Source organism: Notolabrus celidotus, chromosome 16 (assembly GCF_009762535.1).
Source record: "Notolabrus celidotus isolate fNotCel1 chromosome 16, fNotCel1.pri, whole genome shotgun sequence".
Lineage (NCBI taxonomy): Eukaryota > Metazoa > Chordata > Actinopteri > Labriformes > Labridae > Notolabrus > Notolabrus celidotus.
This window is the reverse complement of record NC_048287.1, coordinates 24,173,554-24,191,329: the sequence shown is the minus strand read 5'-3', so window position 1 is coordinate 24,191,329 and position 17,776 is coordinate 24,173,554. Positions and strand designations below refer to the sequence as shown.

Sequence of the window (17,776 nt, the reverse complement as noted above, 5' to 3'; positions counted from 1 at the left end):
CATGTTGTTATTAAACCCTGAGTTTCGCCTGTCAGGCAATGCTTCCACGAACATCCCTCGCTACTGTCCATGTACTAACCACTTGTAGTAAGTGAAGTCGACTACCTGACAGACAACCTCAGGGCATTAAAGATTCAGATGTATCTCTGTCGATTGATCGGGCAAACAGTATCATTCAAGATTCACATGATCCCTGCTGCTGCCTGTGAGCTGCTGAACAAATATTAGCTGTCTACTGTCAGTAAAGGTAGGCTGTTTGTTTGAATCCAGAAACCAGAAACATGCGGGGTTCAGGTTTACTATGTAAAGGTCTATGGTTGGTTATATGCCAGGCTGCTTCAAGGTAAGCCCGGACTTGTAGAGTCAAACACACAGCTCTGCAGAACTACTAACCTCTGGATGTAATCTAACATATGTGATGGAGTTCTTCCTGCATGGTACAGAGATTACATTGTAATCATTCTGGATATGATTTTTTTTATGTTATGCACATAGGTTATGCAAGTAGTGTGTCGTGACGTCAGAGTTTGATTACTCACGTGACTAAAAGTTAAATGCAACAATGTCTATGAGTAAGTCAATCAAGAATTACATTGTAGCCTTCAGGGTTAAAGCTGTAACTTTCCACCATTGCAGTCGCTTAGATTACAGATTCTTCTTTATACATAACCTTTGACTTCAGTTCTGACCGCAAGTGAGTCTTGTGTAATAACAACTGGATTGGCCCTTCAAGTCTCCGTTTCCTGTTTATATATAATTTATACAACCAGACAGCAGCCCTGACTTTTTGCAGGATTATGTAACTGACTTTGTGTTGTCCATGAAAGTGAATGTTCTTTTCTCCATTCTCTGCCTTAGCTCTGTTTCTTTGTTCTGCTGCAGTTTGGCTGAGACAAACATGACGGGCATGCTGGCACCACAGGCCAATCGGGTCATGGCGATTGGAGAATGGGAGGAACGCTGGCAGGAGGACAGGATTGGTTTCCATCAGCCTGGTGTACACCAGTAAATACTCCACTTTTGTTTTCGTGGGATCAGGGAACGTTTTGGAGCTACACAAGTGATTTAACGAGATTACATAGACTGCAAATGCACACTCCCTTATACTGATCCTATAAAAAAAAGGCAGAAAAGCTGCAATAAAAGCTAATACAGATGAACATTTTTCAAGGACAGCTTGAAATGTTGTTTTCTGTGAAGTTAAGAAGTTTGAAGTGACTGTTAATGGTGTGTATTTGTTTGTGACAGGATGCTGGAGACACACATTGAAAAAGTTCTCGCCGGGCGGACTGGAGTTCGCTTCTTCTTCCCTCTGTGTGGGAAAGCTGTGGATATGAAGTGGTATGAAAACCCACTAAGAAAGACGACATTCAGCGTTGACATTTTCAGTTGTTTTATCTGAATTGATAGTGTTTACTTTTCCAATGATTGCTGGATTAACGGTCCTTTCTTTGTCACTCTCAGGCTGGCAGACATGGGCCATTCAGTGGTGGGGGTGGAGATATCTGACAAGGCTATAAAGCAGTTCTTCGGGGAGAACAATATGACTTACAGTGAAGAGGATGTCCCTGCCATACCTGGAGCAAAGGTTTACAAGGTATGGGAGCTATAAAATTATGTAAACCGAGATGGATCAGTATACTTTTTATATTTCCACTCATAACATCTGAATAGAATGTCATACCTAAAACTACCACTCAAGCAATGTCTAGTTATCCAAATTAGAGTTGGTTTCAAATAAGGAGAAGCTTTAATGAACAGGATAAGTGCCCAGTAAAAAAAAAAAAGATTCCATTAGGCCTCAATCCCAATATGTATACTCCACTGATAGTTATATAACCTCCCACAGGGCCTCTAATGTCTCCTACATTTTACACTTGGACATAGATAAGCAGCGCCTCTACATCACCTTCACTTCACTAGTGTAAAGTCAAGTTAGGCTAACAACACCTCAGGGAGACTCAACAGCTAGCTCCAGCATCCAGGAATCCAATACCTTCTATGTTAGCTCTCACAGCCCATCATACCCACACTAAAAAAAACAGAGGAGAAAAGTGAAAAAGAAGAGTCTATAGAGAAGTGTTCTAGAGAGGACAGGGGTGGTAGAGTGTACAGTTTGAGCTGATTGGCCTGGATCCATCTCCTCAAGGTGAGACTGTACGCTTTTTCCTCTACTTTCTTGAGGAAAGAAAGAGAAACCATAGTGCATGTTTTTTTAAGAGTTCAAAGGTCATATTGCTTGTGATTTTGATTAAATCAAATAGTAAAAAAAAAAGATAGCAATAGGTTTTCAACTAGCTTGCATATGGTTCTTATCTCCCTCTGTTTACTGTGATTCATCAATTTTCTTCACATCGATTGTGGCTAATTCCTCAGTCCTGTCCTGTGCTGTGTTCAAATGGCCTTCAAATGAGCAGGGATTTCAAATCACACATTTATAATATTTATCAGTTCATCCTAATTTTTTTTAATGTATTTCATTTTGTATTATTTTTATTTCTATTTTATTTGTATTATTTTTTTCTGTTTTATTTCATGTACTTTTTAAAATTTTGTTTCATTTATATAAAGAGGAGAGGACAGTAGATAGAGTGGGAAACTGGGAGAGAAATTGGGAGAATGACATGCTGGGCCGCCCGCTATATGGGCGTGCAATTTAACCACTAGGCTAAATCCCTGCCTGTTGAACCTACATTTTAATCAGGATATGTTTCAAGTAATCATTGGGTCCCCAAATTACAAAGAAAATCATTTTGAGAACGGTGTAGACATCATTATTTTTCTGCTATTTGTTTGATTTGGCTTTTTTTAATATATTTAATAATAATGAAAGGTGCCATATAAATAAAATTGAGTTGAGTTGGGTATAAGCACTTTAACGAGTTGGTTGCAATGCCGCTCTAAAATCGACATATAAACCCTCACTTGTGTTTTGAAGGTTAAACCCTGTGACCGATACATATATGAACTGAGGACATACACATGCCTTTTTCACACTGAGGTTAACTTTGTCTTTGTTCCACAGGGCTCAGAGAGAAACATCTCCCTCTATCAATGTAACCTGTTTAACTTCTCCAGGTTTGACATCTATTGATTTTTCTCATCTCTTTAGAGTTATTTAATCCCTTTCAGAGGTAACTGGATAACATAAACATTGTCTTTCTATTTCACAGTTCTGTTGGGGGTCAGTTTGGGGCTATTTGGGACAGAGGATCTCTGGTGGCCATCAACCCACAAGACAGGGAAAAGTAAGATGAGATTGAGCCCTATATTAAGATTTAAAGTTCTTTTTAAAACTTCATACTTTTATTTTAAAGCTGTATATTTGCTCCACAGGTATGCCGCTCTCATCACTTCCCTCATGGCCAAAGACTGCAAATACCTCCTGGACACTTTACTGTACAATCCTGAATTATATGCAGGTAACTGTAAGAACATCAGACACTATATTGAAAGATATTCACATCCCTGGACTTAAAATAAATGCCCTGCTGTTTGTTTTCATTGAATTAGAAATTTCAACTGTCTGTTCAGTGTTGGTGCGTTTGAGTGAATCTGGAAATATGAACGCTTTTTCTGACTGTCTTTCTTTTAGGCCCTCCATTTTTAGTCCCGGACGAGCAAGTGAAAAGCCTGTTTGGTGAGAGTTAGAGAGCAATCAAGAGTGTTTGCACATCATCAAATATACACCTTTAAATTAACTACAATATAAACAGCACTATAAACACTGCATATTTAAATTGTGCATTTTTCCACCTTAGGAAACAGCTGCAATATCGAACTCCTGCAGTCGGTGGACGCGCTGCTTGACAGACACAGAGGCTGGGGGCTGGATTATCTGACTGAAACTGTACACATCATCACCCTAAAAAACAACTAAAAACTTACATGAAAGTTTAGAGAGCTTTAAGAAAGCAGTTCTTAGAAATGTCATTGCTAACACAGATCCCACTTAAAAAGGTTTTATTGCTCAGACCTCTTTTTGATTGTTACATTTTGGGGCAAATAATCCTGCATGTAAAATAAATCAAGAGAATTTATAAAAGTAGTTTGAAGCTCACTATTTTTTATACAGCCTTGAAGAACTGTAACATAAGATTTGATTGCCTGAAAAATTAAAAATGTCATTTTAATAAAGTGTCTCTGTCTTTATTGGTACCAAGAGTGGCTTTTGTTTGTTACTGGTGATAGAACAGTTGGGAAAAAAAATGTATAAAAAATTTAACTTTCTGAACTTGAATTAAAATTGAAAACAAGAAAACAAGAAGTTGGCTCAGACTTAAATTCATTGAGGGAAAAGTGATGTGCATTTGCTCAGGAATTTTGCAGGTTTTTCTGGACTTACACTACCAGTCAAAAGTTTGGATTTTAATTATTTGAGACACTGTTTATAAATACCAAATACATCAAAACTATGAAAGTACATACATGGAATTATTCAATTAACAAAAAAGTGTTAAACAAAGCAGAATATGTTTTGTATTTCAGATTCTGTCAAATAGCCCCCCTTTTCCATCATGACAGCTTTGCACACTTGGTATTTTTAAGATAGGTGACCAAAATGAGTAAAAGTATTTTATTTTGTGGGTTTGGGTCTTAAGGTATTGAGGAAAACTTCTACTAGCAACACTCATTGGTTTAGAAAAAAAATCAACAATTACAGATCTGAAATAGTTAGGTTATGCGTGTTTCTGATCTTTGTCCTCAGTCAGATACTAAAAAAGCCGATAGTATTTGAAGGCGTCTTGTAAAGCTGTGCCAAGGAAGAAAGACGCTTCTTCTCTATTGGCTGTTGCTTGGACACTGTGACTAACATTACCAAGCCGGACTAGAATTGAGCACGCGCTATTGTGTTTCCCAGAAGTTCAGAGAAATGCCGAAAATTCCCGAAGTCACGAGACACGTAAGTTGACATACTGAGACGCACGAATTTAAAAAGTAATGCTGTGTGATAATAAAATAGTTTGATAAGGTGAGAATGACGACAACGAGTTACGTCTGGTGTTTATTCTATACTGTTAAATTAATTAGACGCTCAAAATGGACTCATATTTAGTGAGCCACTTTTTATTATGAAAATTCAGTTTTAAATTAAACATGTTAAGGTGTATGTGACATTGTGAATACCTTTCAGGTGAGTGTTCCTCCTTCAGGCCGCTGGGTGTGGAATGATGAAGCTGAAACAGTGGAGTTTGTCAGGTAAGGAGAGTGACTGCAGGGCCTGTTTATTAGATAGATGGATCTTTATTTTGTTCTTAATAAGGACATTTGTTGTCACAGTCTGTACAAGAATACATACATAAAACATGCATAAATGAACAAGCTAGCAGAAGTGTGTTGTTATTCAACATATATTGATAATTTCACATCTTTCCTAGCTCTAGTCCAGCAGAGGAAGGAGTTACAAGAGAAAGCAAGCAAACCAATGCTGATTTTAGAGAGCTTCAGCTGCGAGCAGAGTGGTAAGTAATGGATTGTATTGATTAAGTGCTTTCTCTGGTCTTCTGACCACTCAAAGCACTTTTAGATTACTACATGTCATATTCACCCGTTCACACCACATGCATACACTGATGGAAGAGGCTGCTATGTACAGCAGTACATCAGTATTAACGAATTCGCTGGAACAACCACCTAGAGCAGTTTGGGGGTCAAGGACACTTTGGCAGGTTGACAGTGAGACCTGGGATTGAATCCCTGATCTTCCAGCTGAGATGACTGACTTTGCTACTGAACCACAGCTGACCTCAGGCCTTAGTCAGGCCCTTGATCAATATACAGCTTGAAAAAGTCTTTTGGTTTAAATAATTATCCACATTTGTACACTGTGTTTATGATTACTTGAGAAGAAGAGGAAGACATTTTGGGGTGCTGGTGGCCTGGCAGTCTAAGCGCCCCTCATTGCAGAGGTCACTGATTCGACTCCCGGTTGCAACCATTTGCTGCATGTCTTCCCCCACTCTCCACGGTGTCTCTCTGCAGCTGTCCTATCATAAAGGCAAAAAGCCCCAAAATATAACTTCAAAAATAGCAGAAATTTTGGCCTTTCAGCACCCTATTGCTCTGAAACTTTATTCTTTATTATCAGTAAATCAAGCTTTATTTACATAGCACGTTTCATACAAATCAAATCCAATTCAAAGTGCTTTACAGCATTCAAAAAAAAAAACCATTTATACATATATATATATATATATATATATATATATATATATATATAATATAATAATACATTTTTTTTCTAATATATCATGACTAAACATGAAGCAGAAATTGATATAGAAGCAGAGACTAATGCACACCAATTGCAATACAATGTTTATAAATAAAAACAAAGGTAAATAGTTAAAAAAGAAATAAAAGATACAAAAAATTAGACAATATGACAATAAACAGGTAAAGATAAAAGTCTAAGATAAAGAAAGGCACTAAAATAGCAATAATATTCTAACTACTCTGCGCTTCTATATACTCTGTTTTATTTTATTTTAATATTATCCGTATTTATATCTTATTAAATCCCTCTTTTTAGTAATATATTCGTTCTTACATACTGTGTATTAGAGCATACTGTAATAATCCCCCCCGATACATAAAGTATTTCTGATTCTGAATTTTTTTTTTAATACAATAACACAAATTTAGGAGCTAAAAATTAATAAAACAATAGAATATTAAAGTAAATATAAAATGCTAAATTAAAAGAAGTTATAAAAAGGGCTACATAAAAGCCAGACTAAATAGATGGGTCTTTAATTGACTTTTAAAAGTCTCAGTATTCCTGGCCCCTCTCAGATACAGGTTATTAGGATCCCTAATAGCTTCCACAGTGTGGTTGATAGCTTTCCTTGGGTCCATGCAACAATAACCAAACTGCATGCAAAGTTTGGACTCACACATTTGAGACTCACCTGCACATGTTGATCACTGCTGTTTCCACAGGTTGGCTGACATCTGTGCATTGAACCACAGAGGGCGCCAAAGCCTTAGAAAGGGCCTGAGCCATGCCCAGCTGAATGCTTACAGGTCCTCTGTGATGAGGAGGCCACGGGACCACGTGAGCATTGATGATGTGAAACGCAAGTGTTAATTTATTATTACATTTATTTTCTAAACACACAAGACTACAGGACCTCTGACCACATTCTGACAAAGCTCTGTGTTACAGAGGTGGCCGTTCGTTTGCTGCAGGAGAATTATTCGCTTCCAATTCCTTTCAGCTTCTTGGCTGTTTTGAAGTAAGTGATACAAAGACACCATCTTCATCATACAAACACTTTACATGGTTGTTCACAGTATGAAGAGACAAGTCATGCACTGATAACAGTTGTTTATCTGTTTCCAGGAGAAAGGAGCTTGATGAGGTCCTGGCTGCCCTTCTCATGTGTCTGTCTTGTTTCTTGGATCAAAAATCTCTGGGGAATAAATCAAAGCCTCTAATAGTGTGAGTATGCTAAGAATGAAAGAGTGTGTTTCTTTTCATCATGTATCTCAGACGTGGGTGATTGTTGCTGCCGTTGTAACATTGTGGTATTTTCTACACCTATGTACCTGACGTCTGTTTCTCGATATCTCCTTCCACAAACCTGCCAGTGACATCATCAAAGAGCGTCAGATGATGGCCGAAGCTTTGGCCAAAAGGCAGATAGCTCAAAAGAAGCTGGCGGTCTGCTACTTCAGCCTGACCATGGATGTAGAGATAGAACAGAATCAACAGTCATCATATCGCAAGTGAGTATTTCTTCAGTCTGGAGCAGGTGGTAGACGGAGAAAGAACTGTTCCTTAAATTTAGAACATCCCCTGGTAGCAGCAGCAGCAGTTAATGTCTTCCCATGGGACATGAAAACCATCAGCGATGCTCAGCTGTCACTCCGACTCAGAGTAAGATCTGCATGGAAGCGTCTAATAGTCTCAGGTCTCTCTTGGAAAAAGCTTTGATATACTGTTGAAATATAAAGGAGCCATCTGCTGAAAATAAAGTCATACAACTTCCTGATTCTGACCTAAAATGTGAGATGCAGTTCTGAATTTATCACGTCAGCTATTAATAAAGTGAACCTTGTGTGTTTTCCCAGGGGCCGGATGTTGACAAACAGCACAGAATGGCTTCTACATGCTGTAAGTGCAGTAAGAATCAGGCACAGTATTATGGGCTCACCCATTTACATAACTGGCCAATCTTAAATAACTCAGAGAACGTAGACTCTTCTTCTCCTTCCTTTGTATTTTCTTTTCACAAGACAAAAACAAAGACATTATCAGTCACACTGCTATCATGTTTAAAGCCTAGACCAATATTTTACACTACACAGGCCTTTGACCTAACTCCAATGACCGTCATGAAAAACTGATGCAGTAATCTACACAACTGACTGTACATAAAGATGGATGACACGCCTCTTTTCCTCCACAGAGCTGAAAACAAAGGTGTTATTCCCTCATTTTAGCATCAAATAAATTAAAACTAATCTTCCATAAAACACGAATATCTGGGCATTAAATAGCTCAATTAAAAATAACTATAACGTTAAAAAAAACAGATAGAAATATTAGGTGTGTGTTTTGCTTCTTTTATTTAAATATTTTTGGGGCTTTTTTACACCTTTATTTTGATAGGAGAGTACAGTGGATAGAGTAGGATGAGGTGAGAGAGTGGGGGAATGACATGCGGGAAAGGGGCTGCAGGCTGGAACCGAATCTGGGCGAACCGCTATATGGGCGTGCAACTTAACCATCAGGCTAAGCCCATGCCCGTGTGTTTCTTAAGTTTGACTCATGTCTGATCCGTTAACATGGAAGAGACAGACTTTATGACCATATTGCAGCTAGTCATTAAGGGGAGCTTTAAATGTTTTGACTTCATTTTTGGGGAGATGTCATGGTGTCCATCTTGCTATAAACCATCTACTTATTAAAGCAAAAGATGATCTGTTTTACACAATATGAGCAGCAGGCTTTACTTTCGGTGTCAATGGTGAAAATGAAGCTTTCTTGGTAATGTAAATGTTAAATATCCCAAGCAAGTCTAAAAAGGGGGCAAACTGTGTTATCTTGTGTCATTTTTACAGTCCTTGCCAAAATGTTCTGGGCCCATCTAAAATTAAAATCCTGGTCTGGTATAAATCCTGCTACAAAACTTCCCCATCAGAATGTTTTTAGAGCTATTTTCAACAGCAGGAGCTGGTTTGTGATCATTTTTCTACCCTCATTCTTCCCTCCTCTCTTGATTAATTTGACGAGCTAATGACCTTAAAATTCTTACCCTTGCTAAACATTCAAGAATGTATTTCATCATCTGCACAGGAAAAAAAAAAGTTGTTCCTTCAGCTGGTCAAAGCCAAGGCCACTTCACCATCTGTGAACACAGACGGCAGTGAGCGGAACAGATCGACATTGAGTGCTGGTTCTGCCTGGTGGCCTCACTGAATTAGTTATTGGAAGGAGATGTTGACTCAGTGCAGGTGCTTTGCTTTGGCAGGCTCCTTACAGTATTTAGGCAGGTGGGTAGACACTGAGAGAAAAATCACTCTAACAGCAGCTTATTACTTTGCTCTGTATGTGACCTTTATTTTGGATAGGAATAGCTGTTATGACCTTTTAGAAACACAGACGATTAGTTGGCTGCCTGGGTTTTAAGTCACAAAGAAAGGAGTTTGATTTGTTAAAGAATCCATGAACAACATGATTCATTTCCAACTAGCACTTTAATGACAACATAATTTAAGTAGAAAAAAAAAATCCTAGCTGACAATCCCAACTCTCTGTTTCTAGTGCTTGTACTGCTTCTTCTGTTTTGTGGCCTGGGTGACGTTTGGCAGAAAGGACTTGAAGGACATACAAGAAGAGGTGGGGCGTCTCTTCTACTCCGACACCTTCAACACAGCAGTGAGGAGCAGGGCAGATGGGGACCCTGAAATTACCTCTGCTGTTGTTGATGGTTCAATGAAGATGGGAGAAATTGACCCCAAGGAGACGGGATCTAATTGCACATTCAGGCACCGGCAGGTTAAAGAGAGGTAAAGGTGGGGTTGAAGGGGCTTGTGGTACCTTAACTTAAACTGTAAACTGACAAGTAAAAAGTAATTTCTGTTTTTCTCTAACTCCCTTGTATTTCACTATCACAGTGATGTAGGGGTTTTGCTGTGGCTTACTTATTTATGTTGTGTATTATATGCATGTGCATTTTGGCTAACGTGGAATATAATGTTGGTGGGTTGTCTCTATTGTGCTTGTTTGAATGTGGATAGTCAATAGCTGTTTGTTTTTATCATTTTTTAATTTACTAATGCTACTGTGGAGGCAGCTGAATGTGTGCATTACTGAGTCCAGGACATTTCCATGTGGGGACAATAAAGATCGTATCATAACGTATTGTACGGATTTAATCGTATCGTATCATGTCTTACTGTATCGTACGGATTGAATTCGATCATATCATATGGAATCATATCGTACCGTATCATCGTACTGTATCGTATCATACCGTACCATATCGTATCGTACCGGTTGTCTCTTATCGTAGGGATTTAATCTTATCATTTGGAATCATATTGTATTGTATCGTACAGATTGAATCATAACGTCTGGTATTGTTTCAACCTACTGATTGAAACATGTCATGTCTTTTTGTATCATATCATATCTTAAAATACCGTACCCATTGAATTGTATCATTTTTATATCATATGTTATCATATCTTATCTATCGTACCGATTGAATCGTATCATGTCGCATCATATATCGTATCGTACGAATCGTATTGTACCGATTGAATCACATCGTATGGTACTGATTGAATCTCATCGTATCATGTATCATACGATTAAATCGTATCATATGGAATCATCGTATCATGTCATGTCATTTCGTGTCGTCTTGTATGGTATGGTTTTGTATCATATCTTAAAGCATGTTGTTTCATACATTCATTTCAAATCTTACTGCTTCGCATTGCATCATATCATATCATATCGTAGCATAGCATAATGTTTGTATTGAACCGTGCAGTATTGTAACGCATCACATCACTTCATCTCATTGCATTGTCTCATGTTGGACTGTATCGAATCGTATCGTATTTTATCGTATGGTATCGTACCGTATCAAGTTGTACCCATAGACTGTATAAAATATGGACGTAGTATCCGTGACGTCACCCATCTGTTCCTGAGAGCTGTTTTGAAGCCAATCGACGTCGGCAGCCATATTGGAAATGCGGAACTCAACCAGGCAGGGTGTGACGTAGTGTGAGCCTCCTAGCCAACAGCTTTGTGTTCCCGACCGGGAGTCACGTCCGTCATGTCCTTATTTGGGCAAATACTCGGAATCTTAATATCTTCTGAACCGTCGTGTTAGAAAAAAATTCACCCCCCGTACAGTGTGTGCTGATAGAGAGATTAGCTTCATAGGGCCAAGCTGTTTTATGAACCAGGCTGTAAACATGTTTGTTAATGCTGCAAAGATCGTCTTTTTCCTAGGCATTTCTATGTGGTTTCCGGTGTTTCTGCAGCCAGCCTTGCAGCCTATTGCAGTTTTTAACACTTCCGCATGGGCTTCATTGCCGCTTGGTTGTATCGTATTGAACAGTATTATTTATTATCTGTGATATCATATTGAATTGTATTGTACCATTATTCAGGATCAGGATCAGTGGGTTTGTTGCCATCAGCAGTGGTTCTAATACAGATGTAGTCATGTGATCACATGTTTATATTCATACTAGCTGCTCTAACCATAGAATAGAATGTGTTCTCAGGCATGTTAAACCAGTCTAACCCAGATTTAGAATACTTTCTAGTAAATAACTTAATACCTTCAGCAGTAAAGCTGTCAGAGTCTGATGGATATCATGTCAGACTGAAAAATGATTGATGCAGGCAGATTTGTAGCTCTGTCCGACAGGAGGGAGCGTCTGACAGCCTGTTTTATGTTGCTCTGCTGTGTCTGACACCAGATTGGCAGTTGTGTAAGCTGTCAGAGGCCCGGCGCTCTTTCCTGCTGTCAGGTTGAGACCAAACAATCCAGAGCTGGGCCTGAAGCTTTGCTCTGCTCCTGAGGGTGGATAGACTTGACATGACTTGGATGAGTTTCAGCAACGCTTCCAGCTGCCTCACAGACATCGAAAGATTGTGCTGTAAAAAAAACAACAACAGGAGACTACAATAATGTTTTTTGTATTAGTTCTGGATTAGAACCTGGATCTTGGCTGCCATAGCTGTTTTCCTGATTAATTAGTTCTGGATATTTGTTTAAGTTTCCACCATGGATGCTGTAGCTGTATGACAAAATGGAATATGTGAGGAATGTGTATGGTGCTTATACAGCTGCTGTCTGGGGTGGAATAGACAGTCATATAGTCAGATGTTTAGGAGAACAATTGCTGAAATAAATGCTGCAAAAGATGTCGATGGACAGTTCGTACGTTTATCCTGATGTTTACCCTTTGAGTAGGAAAAGAGAAAATTGAACACATATGAGTACAAATATGTTTTCTCCAGTGTAGCTATTTTTCAAATGCGTGTTTCCTTATAGTAATAAAGCACAGAAGCTCTGAGATGCAAGTGAGAAAAAGGGTCTGAGTTATTGTAATAATCATTTTGGCCACAAGAGGCTGAAGTGCACCACTACCATAGATTTCAAAAGACTTCACAAATTCATGTTTCCTCAAAATTACATTTGTACCTCCTCCAAGATACTGCATTATTTGTGTCAGTAAATAATGCAAAATTACAGTAATGTCTACATAAGCGAGATCTCAGAATATTTTCAGTTCCATTCACAACTTTTCCTCATTTGCTCCCAAGCCATGAACGCAGGAGACAAAAAGTCATATCAGACTCTTTTCAAACTTGCCTCTGAAGGATTCCATATGTGAGATACATTTTAAAGATTATTCTCAGCCCTGCTTCGAATTTGTCTCCCTCCCTAGATCATTCCAGAAATGCCCATCCCTCCGCTCTACAGTTAATCAGCGATCCCCTCTGCTGGTGTCCCTGCTGCCCTCGCCCAAAGAACTTTCACCCCATCTGTTCCTCGGCAGCCGAGCCAGGAGGCAGAGCCCGCTGCCAGTGGAGCGCTGTGACACCATGGCTCTGACAGAGGAGCTCAACCAGCAGCTGGCTGATGTCAGGTGGGGTGAAAGACATCCAAATATGTCATATGTAGGGGTTTGTATGAGGGGGCTTGTTAGTGTTTTACTGCTTGACATAAAGGGACCGTAGAGGGGGCAGACATATTCAAAACAAAGTAATTGTAACACTAAACATTGAACACTATGGTGAGTATGTGCAGTGATGTCTATTTATCCTGCTTTAGATAAAGCTGTGATTCAAATCAGTTACTCCTGTGAAATCCCTTTTAAACACCAAATATTATTAAAACACTCGGCTGTTTGAAAATGTTGTCCCTCAGGGTTTATTTGATTTAACCATTTCTTTCTAAGTCGTTCCTTAATTATTCCTGATATCTTCCTGTTTTTAAAATGCATTTTTGTGCCCTTTATTTTATGTTCTGAAAAATACAAAAGCCCAGAGTGTCATCCCTGTTTTTATTTACTCTGTTTTCATAAAGATCTGGATTTATTGTTCTTTTTATCTCAGGATAAAATAACTGCTTTTCCCTTCATTATGGACTGATGTATTTCAGTATCTCTTGATAATAAAGCTTGTATTCTTGTGACCACCATCACAGGAATAAGAGTAAAATCAAACATGGATCAATCAATCAATCAATCAATCAATCAATCAATCAATCAATCAATCAATCAATCAATCAATCAATCAATCAATCAATCAATCAATCAATCAATCAATCAGGATTTCTTTGTAAAGTGCTTTTCATACAATGATATTTTAACACAAAGTTCTGTACATAGAAATAACAAATATGGAATACATTTGAAAAAATACATAAATAAGAAGTGGACCCCCTCATCCCCCATTCCCAATCCTAACCCTAAGCCCAGCCCCAGCCCCAGCCCCAGCCCCAACCCCAACCCCGACCCCCAAACCCACCCCACAATCTCTATGTAAGGTTAAGAACATGATAAATGCAATCATAATGATAGTATTAATAATAATAATAGTAATAAAAAAGAAGTTCCTGAACAAACTGAGGAAACACTGTCATTATATCTTAATGAGGAAACACTGGAGGTATAATAGGTTGCTAAAAGTCAACACAGGAAATAAAACTCACCAAAATAAAATAAGTTAATAAGAAAATAAAACACTGAAAGATTAAACCAGTAAAATACACTAAGATGCTACACTAACAGTAAATACAGTAAAGTAAAGTAAAACAGAATAAAATATTAAAAAGCTGAGAGACGATCTACACAATCATAAGATGATAAGATCAGATTAATAACTAAATAAAAGATTAAACAATCCATAATAAATTAAGAAATAAATGAATAAAAATGAGCTGAATGAATAATACATATGTGTCTATATAATTTAAAATAGGACAGTACATACTTAAAAAAGTGACTGATATTTGAACTAGATAACAAATAAATAAAGTAAGATGGAATAAGACCATTGTAAGAATAAGACTCAGTTAAAAGTGAGACTACAAAGGTAGGTCTTGACTTTGTTTATAAAAATGTTTACGCTTAGTTGCAGCCCTCAGATCTTCAGGTAGGCTGTTTCACACTGATGATAAAAAGCTGCCTCACCATGGGCTATTGTTCTTACTTTAGGTACCAATAAAAGTCCACTACCTGAAGACCTTAGGGCTCTCACAGGCTCATATGACATGATATGAAGACCATTAAGAGATTTAAAAACCTATAAAATGATCTTATAATCTATAAAGATATGCATGTCTGCTTGGGGCTTCCATAGTAAAGTTTGCTTTTAGGCTGATTTTAATATTGCCATACAGAATACACAGTCTGTATAAGTCTTATTTTATATGGATGGTAACTGCCATCTAACTAGATACTTGATGCCCTGAAAGAGCAGACTGATTCACAGATAAATACCATAGAAATATATAAAGACATTGTGTATTTTTCATGTGCTGTTGCTCTTGAAAATTAATTCACCTCTCTTGGTTCATTATAAACCAGCTTTGGGATCCTTGGGAAGCCGTTGTGTCAGTTCAACTGCAGCACCCTGATCCCCCTCGGAGAGCAGCAACACAACAGTGAAGAAGAGGAAGAAGACCATGACCCAAGGAGTAACAGTAAAGGTCATCCAGGCTTCAGTTTTCAAGGTAGCACATTCATGGGATCCAAGTCCACCAACATTACCAGACATGGTTTCACCATCAACTTGAATGCTAGAAACTCTGATTCTCTCACAGTGACCTCAGACACAGGCTGACTTGCATCATGTGTATCTTTATTTGCATATGACAGACATTGTGTGTGCAAATGAATTCCCCGGTCCAACAAACCGAGTCAGAAACAACGCGAGAGGCTCAGGTAGCAGCTGATTTTTCATTCTGTGTTTCTCATTTCAAAAGAACCTCCCTGACTTTCATCACACCCTGCGTGTTTTTTTGGAATTTGCTGCTGAATTTTAAATCAGCGTCTTGTTATTTGCCAGCCGGTGGTGTTGTTGAATAATGAAATCCATAACAGTGCTGCTCTTTCTGCAGAGTTCACCTATGAGGATAAAGGAAGTCCAGCACACTTCATGCTTTATTCACATCTAATAATATGTGTTTGTAAAATTTAAATGATATAGTCTTTTCACCGAGTTTATCATACCTGTCTGTTTTTTTAATTTAGATCCCTGAAGGCTTCCACTGAGTCATTATGTGTCCATGTGTTGCTTCACGATGGGCTTACAACTGGTGCCACATTCTAACACACACACAAACACACACTCACACACACACAACTCTCCAGCCAGGCTTGGTGGCAGAAGGGACTTTGCCTTTGCCCTAATTGGCTGCGTAATCTGGGACACCAGGAGCAGGGTTAAGCCCCCTGAGGAGAAGGGGAAGGAGGGGGCAAGTGGAGCCTGTGCATTCAGATGGGGGATGGGGCGCAGGGTGTTTTACAAGTTTGGGGACACAAAGTTAAAAAGCACTTGTTTTCATTAAAGCTGGGGTTGGTAATCAGATTTAGATACACTTTTTGTCATACTGGTTAAAATGATCTTTATGTCCTGATGGCAATCAATACATGATGTGTTCCTAAAAAAGAGTGAAAAAAACTGCTATCTACAGCCGGAGTAAACCTGGGAAAACACTAACCAATCACCGTTTTTTGGCTCCCCAAATTTTAAACCAATCAAATCCCTTTCTGCCCTCCTCCTGCGTGTACATTTCCCCGGTGTTCACTCCTCCGGGTCCCCGTCTCCTGCCTCTACTTCCCCTGACTCTATTTACTGCCCCTCTCGCTCGTCCTCGAGCCTGTCCCCTCTGACCTGATGAGGTGCTTTGCTCAGGACTGTAGTCCGGATCAGAGTCTAAAAAGCTCTCACCAACAAGCAGAATAATTAATGACGTTCAGTAAGTCCTACCGATTCGTGAACACGTTGAGTTTTAATAACCGGTCACTGTCGGCCGTGATCACGCCAACCAACAAAGCAACAATCAATGTTTGAATGAATGAAAAACTTCTCTTGTCTCTCCTCTCTCGGCTCGCACACTCTACATCTCTCCTGATGCCTTCACTAACCGTCAACACTGTAGGAATTAAGAACATCTACACTGAACACGTTTAACAAACAGTAGAGCTGTTACAGTATTATATGTGTTATAACTTTTCTCCTGATATCGTGTCACCGGTACAACTGGATAATGCTAGCATGATAGTTGTGAGTACTAACAGCAGCCATGTTTGTTTGTATTTTTAACTTTCACTATGATAATGTTTTGGTTAGGACCGATTTTGAATCAGTCACCATCATATGGTCGAGAATCAGCGGCGCTCGTGCATGTGAGCGGGGGGGCGTCGTTTTGGAGGAGCTCCGAGGGAGGAGGGGAGGGGTTAGACGGAGTCATGAGGAAAAGCTACATTCAAATTCATGCTGGTTTTCCGAGACTACCAACCCTAGCTTTAACAGTGATCCAAACTTGAAAGCATTTAGCCTTCCACTGCTTAGTTTGAGATCAAACAGGACCTGCTACTCTCCTCTTCTAAAGTCTTATCATCGCCCCCAGTCTTTACTTTCATTTTGCCTCTATGCCTCCCATCCATCCTCCTCTCACTCCTCAGGCACAGTTTAGTCAATACCAGACAAACAGTCAGATACGTGATGAACTTGGACCTTCACATTGTTTTCCCTGGTCTGACTGAACAATCAAAGGGTGCTGACTGAGGAGCAGAGTGTACATCTGTAATCAATACCAGATCTCCCCTCTCACAGAGAAAATGTTCTGGAGGACTACTGTCAACTTGTTTATCTTTTCAGGACGAGCAGAAGATAAAGTTAAGGGTATGAGGCTTAGGTCTGAATATTACAGTAGCTCATTTTCTTCTTTGTGTGTCTACAGATAAAACAAGCCGAAAAAAGGCATAGTCAGTGACTTTAAGAAACGCTTGTATTTAGCCTTTATATGTATTTTGATCTGTGATAGACTGACGACCTGTCCAGGGTGTACCTCTCCTTGCGCCCAATGACAGCTGGGATAGACTCCAGCCCAAGCGGCAACCTCCGTTCTTAAAATATGTAGCTGATGCAGAAGTGCTATAAACTGTGTCAGTGTCCACTTGAGGCTGGCTGCAGAAACATCAAAAAGCACATACACACCCATTCAAAAAAGACGATCTTTGCAGCAATACTAAACATGTCTACAGCCTGGTTCAAACAACG

The 17,776-nt window shown here is 39.0% G+C and overlaps 2 protein-coding genes across 6 annotated transcripts; both read left to right on the top strand.

Moving 5' to 3' along the window:
• The first annotated feature begins 102 nt into the window (after positions 1-102).
• On the top strand, positions 103-4,152 carry LOC117827966 (probable thiopurine S-methyltransferase). Of its 3 annotated transcripts, none has more exons than XM_034704869.1 (9): positions 103-343; positions 883-1,005; positions 1,249-1,341; positions 1,465-1,597; positions 3,026-3,078; positions 3,174-3,248; positions 3,337-3,422; positions 3,596-3,640; positions 3,762-4,152. In XM_034704869.1, exons 1-9 carry the CDS (start codon positions 282-284, stop codon positions 3,878-3,880), a joined length of 789 nt encoding a protein of 262 aa, XP_034560760.1. In that variant the 5' UTR covers positions 103-281; the 3' UTR covers positions 3,881-4,152. The 3 variants fall into 3 exon arrangements, with proteins under 3 accessions (XP_034560760.1, XP_034560761.1, XP_034560762.1); XM_034704870.1 differs by having other exon boundaries at positions 106-247; positions 3,762-4,150; XM_034704871.1 differs by lacking the exon at positions 103-343 and adding an exon at positions 599-694 and having other exon boundaries at positions 3,762-4,150.
• Positions 4,153-4,804: 652 nt separating this feature from the next.
• On the top strand, positions 4,805-16,146 carry LOC117828415 (protein phosphatase 1 regulatory subunit 36). Of its 3 annotated transcripts, none has more exons than XM_034705550.1 (13): positions 4,805-4,903; positions 5,135-5,199; positions 5,379-5,462; positions 6,943-7,079; positions 7,169-7,238; positions 7,346-7,444; positions 7,594-7,731; positions 8,077-8,119; positions 9,773-10,017; positions 12,931-13,131; positions 15,076-15,221; positions 15,367-15,432; positions 15,742-16,146. In XM_034705550.1, the coding sequence occupies exons 1-13, from the start codon at positions 4,874-4,876 to the stop codon at positions 15,747-15,749; spliced, it is 1,332 nt and encodes a 443-aa protein (XP_034561441.1). In that variant the 5' UTR covers positions 4,805-4,873; the 3' UTR covers positions 15,750-16,146. The 3 variants fall into 3 exon arrangements, with proteins under 3 accessions (XP_034561441.1, XP_034561439.1, XP_034561440.1); XM_034705548.1 differs by lacking the exon at positions 15,742-16,146 and adding an exon at positions 15,609-15,735; XM_034705549.1 differs by lacking the exon at positions 15,742-16,146 and having other exon boundaries at positions 15,367-15,716.
• The last annotated feature ends 1,630 nt before the right edge of the window (positions 16,147-17,776 follow it).

Coding starts and splice junctions, on each gene's coding strand:
- LOC117827966 (XM_034704869.1), top strand. CDS start 282: ATGCGGGGTTCAGGTTTACTATGTAAAGGTCTATGGTTGGTTATATGC. Junction 3,249..3,336: donor AACCCACAAGACAGGGAAAA/GTAAGATGAGAT, acceptor TTTGCTCCACAG/GTATGCCGCTCTCATCACTT. Junction 3,423..3,595: donor CAATCCTGAATTATATGCAG/GTAACTGTAAGA, acceptor TCTTTCTTTTAG/GCCCTCCATTTTTAGTCCCG.
- LOC117828415 (XM_034705548.1), top strand. CDS start 4,874: ATGCCGAAAATTCCCGAAGTCACGAGACAC. Junction 7,080..7,168: donor GAGCATTGATGATGTGAAAC/GCAAGTGTTAAT, acceptor TCTGTGTTACAG/AGGTGGCCGTTCGTTTGCTG. Junction 13,132..15,075: donor CAGCAGCTGGCTGATGTCAG/GTGGGGTGAAAG, acceptor ATTATAAACCAG/CTTTGGGATCCTTGGGAAGC.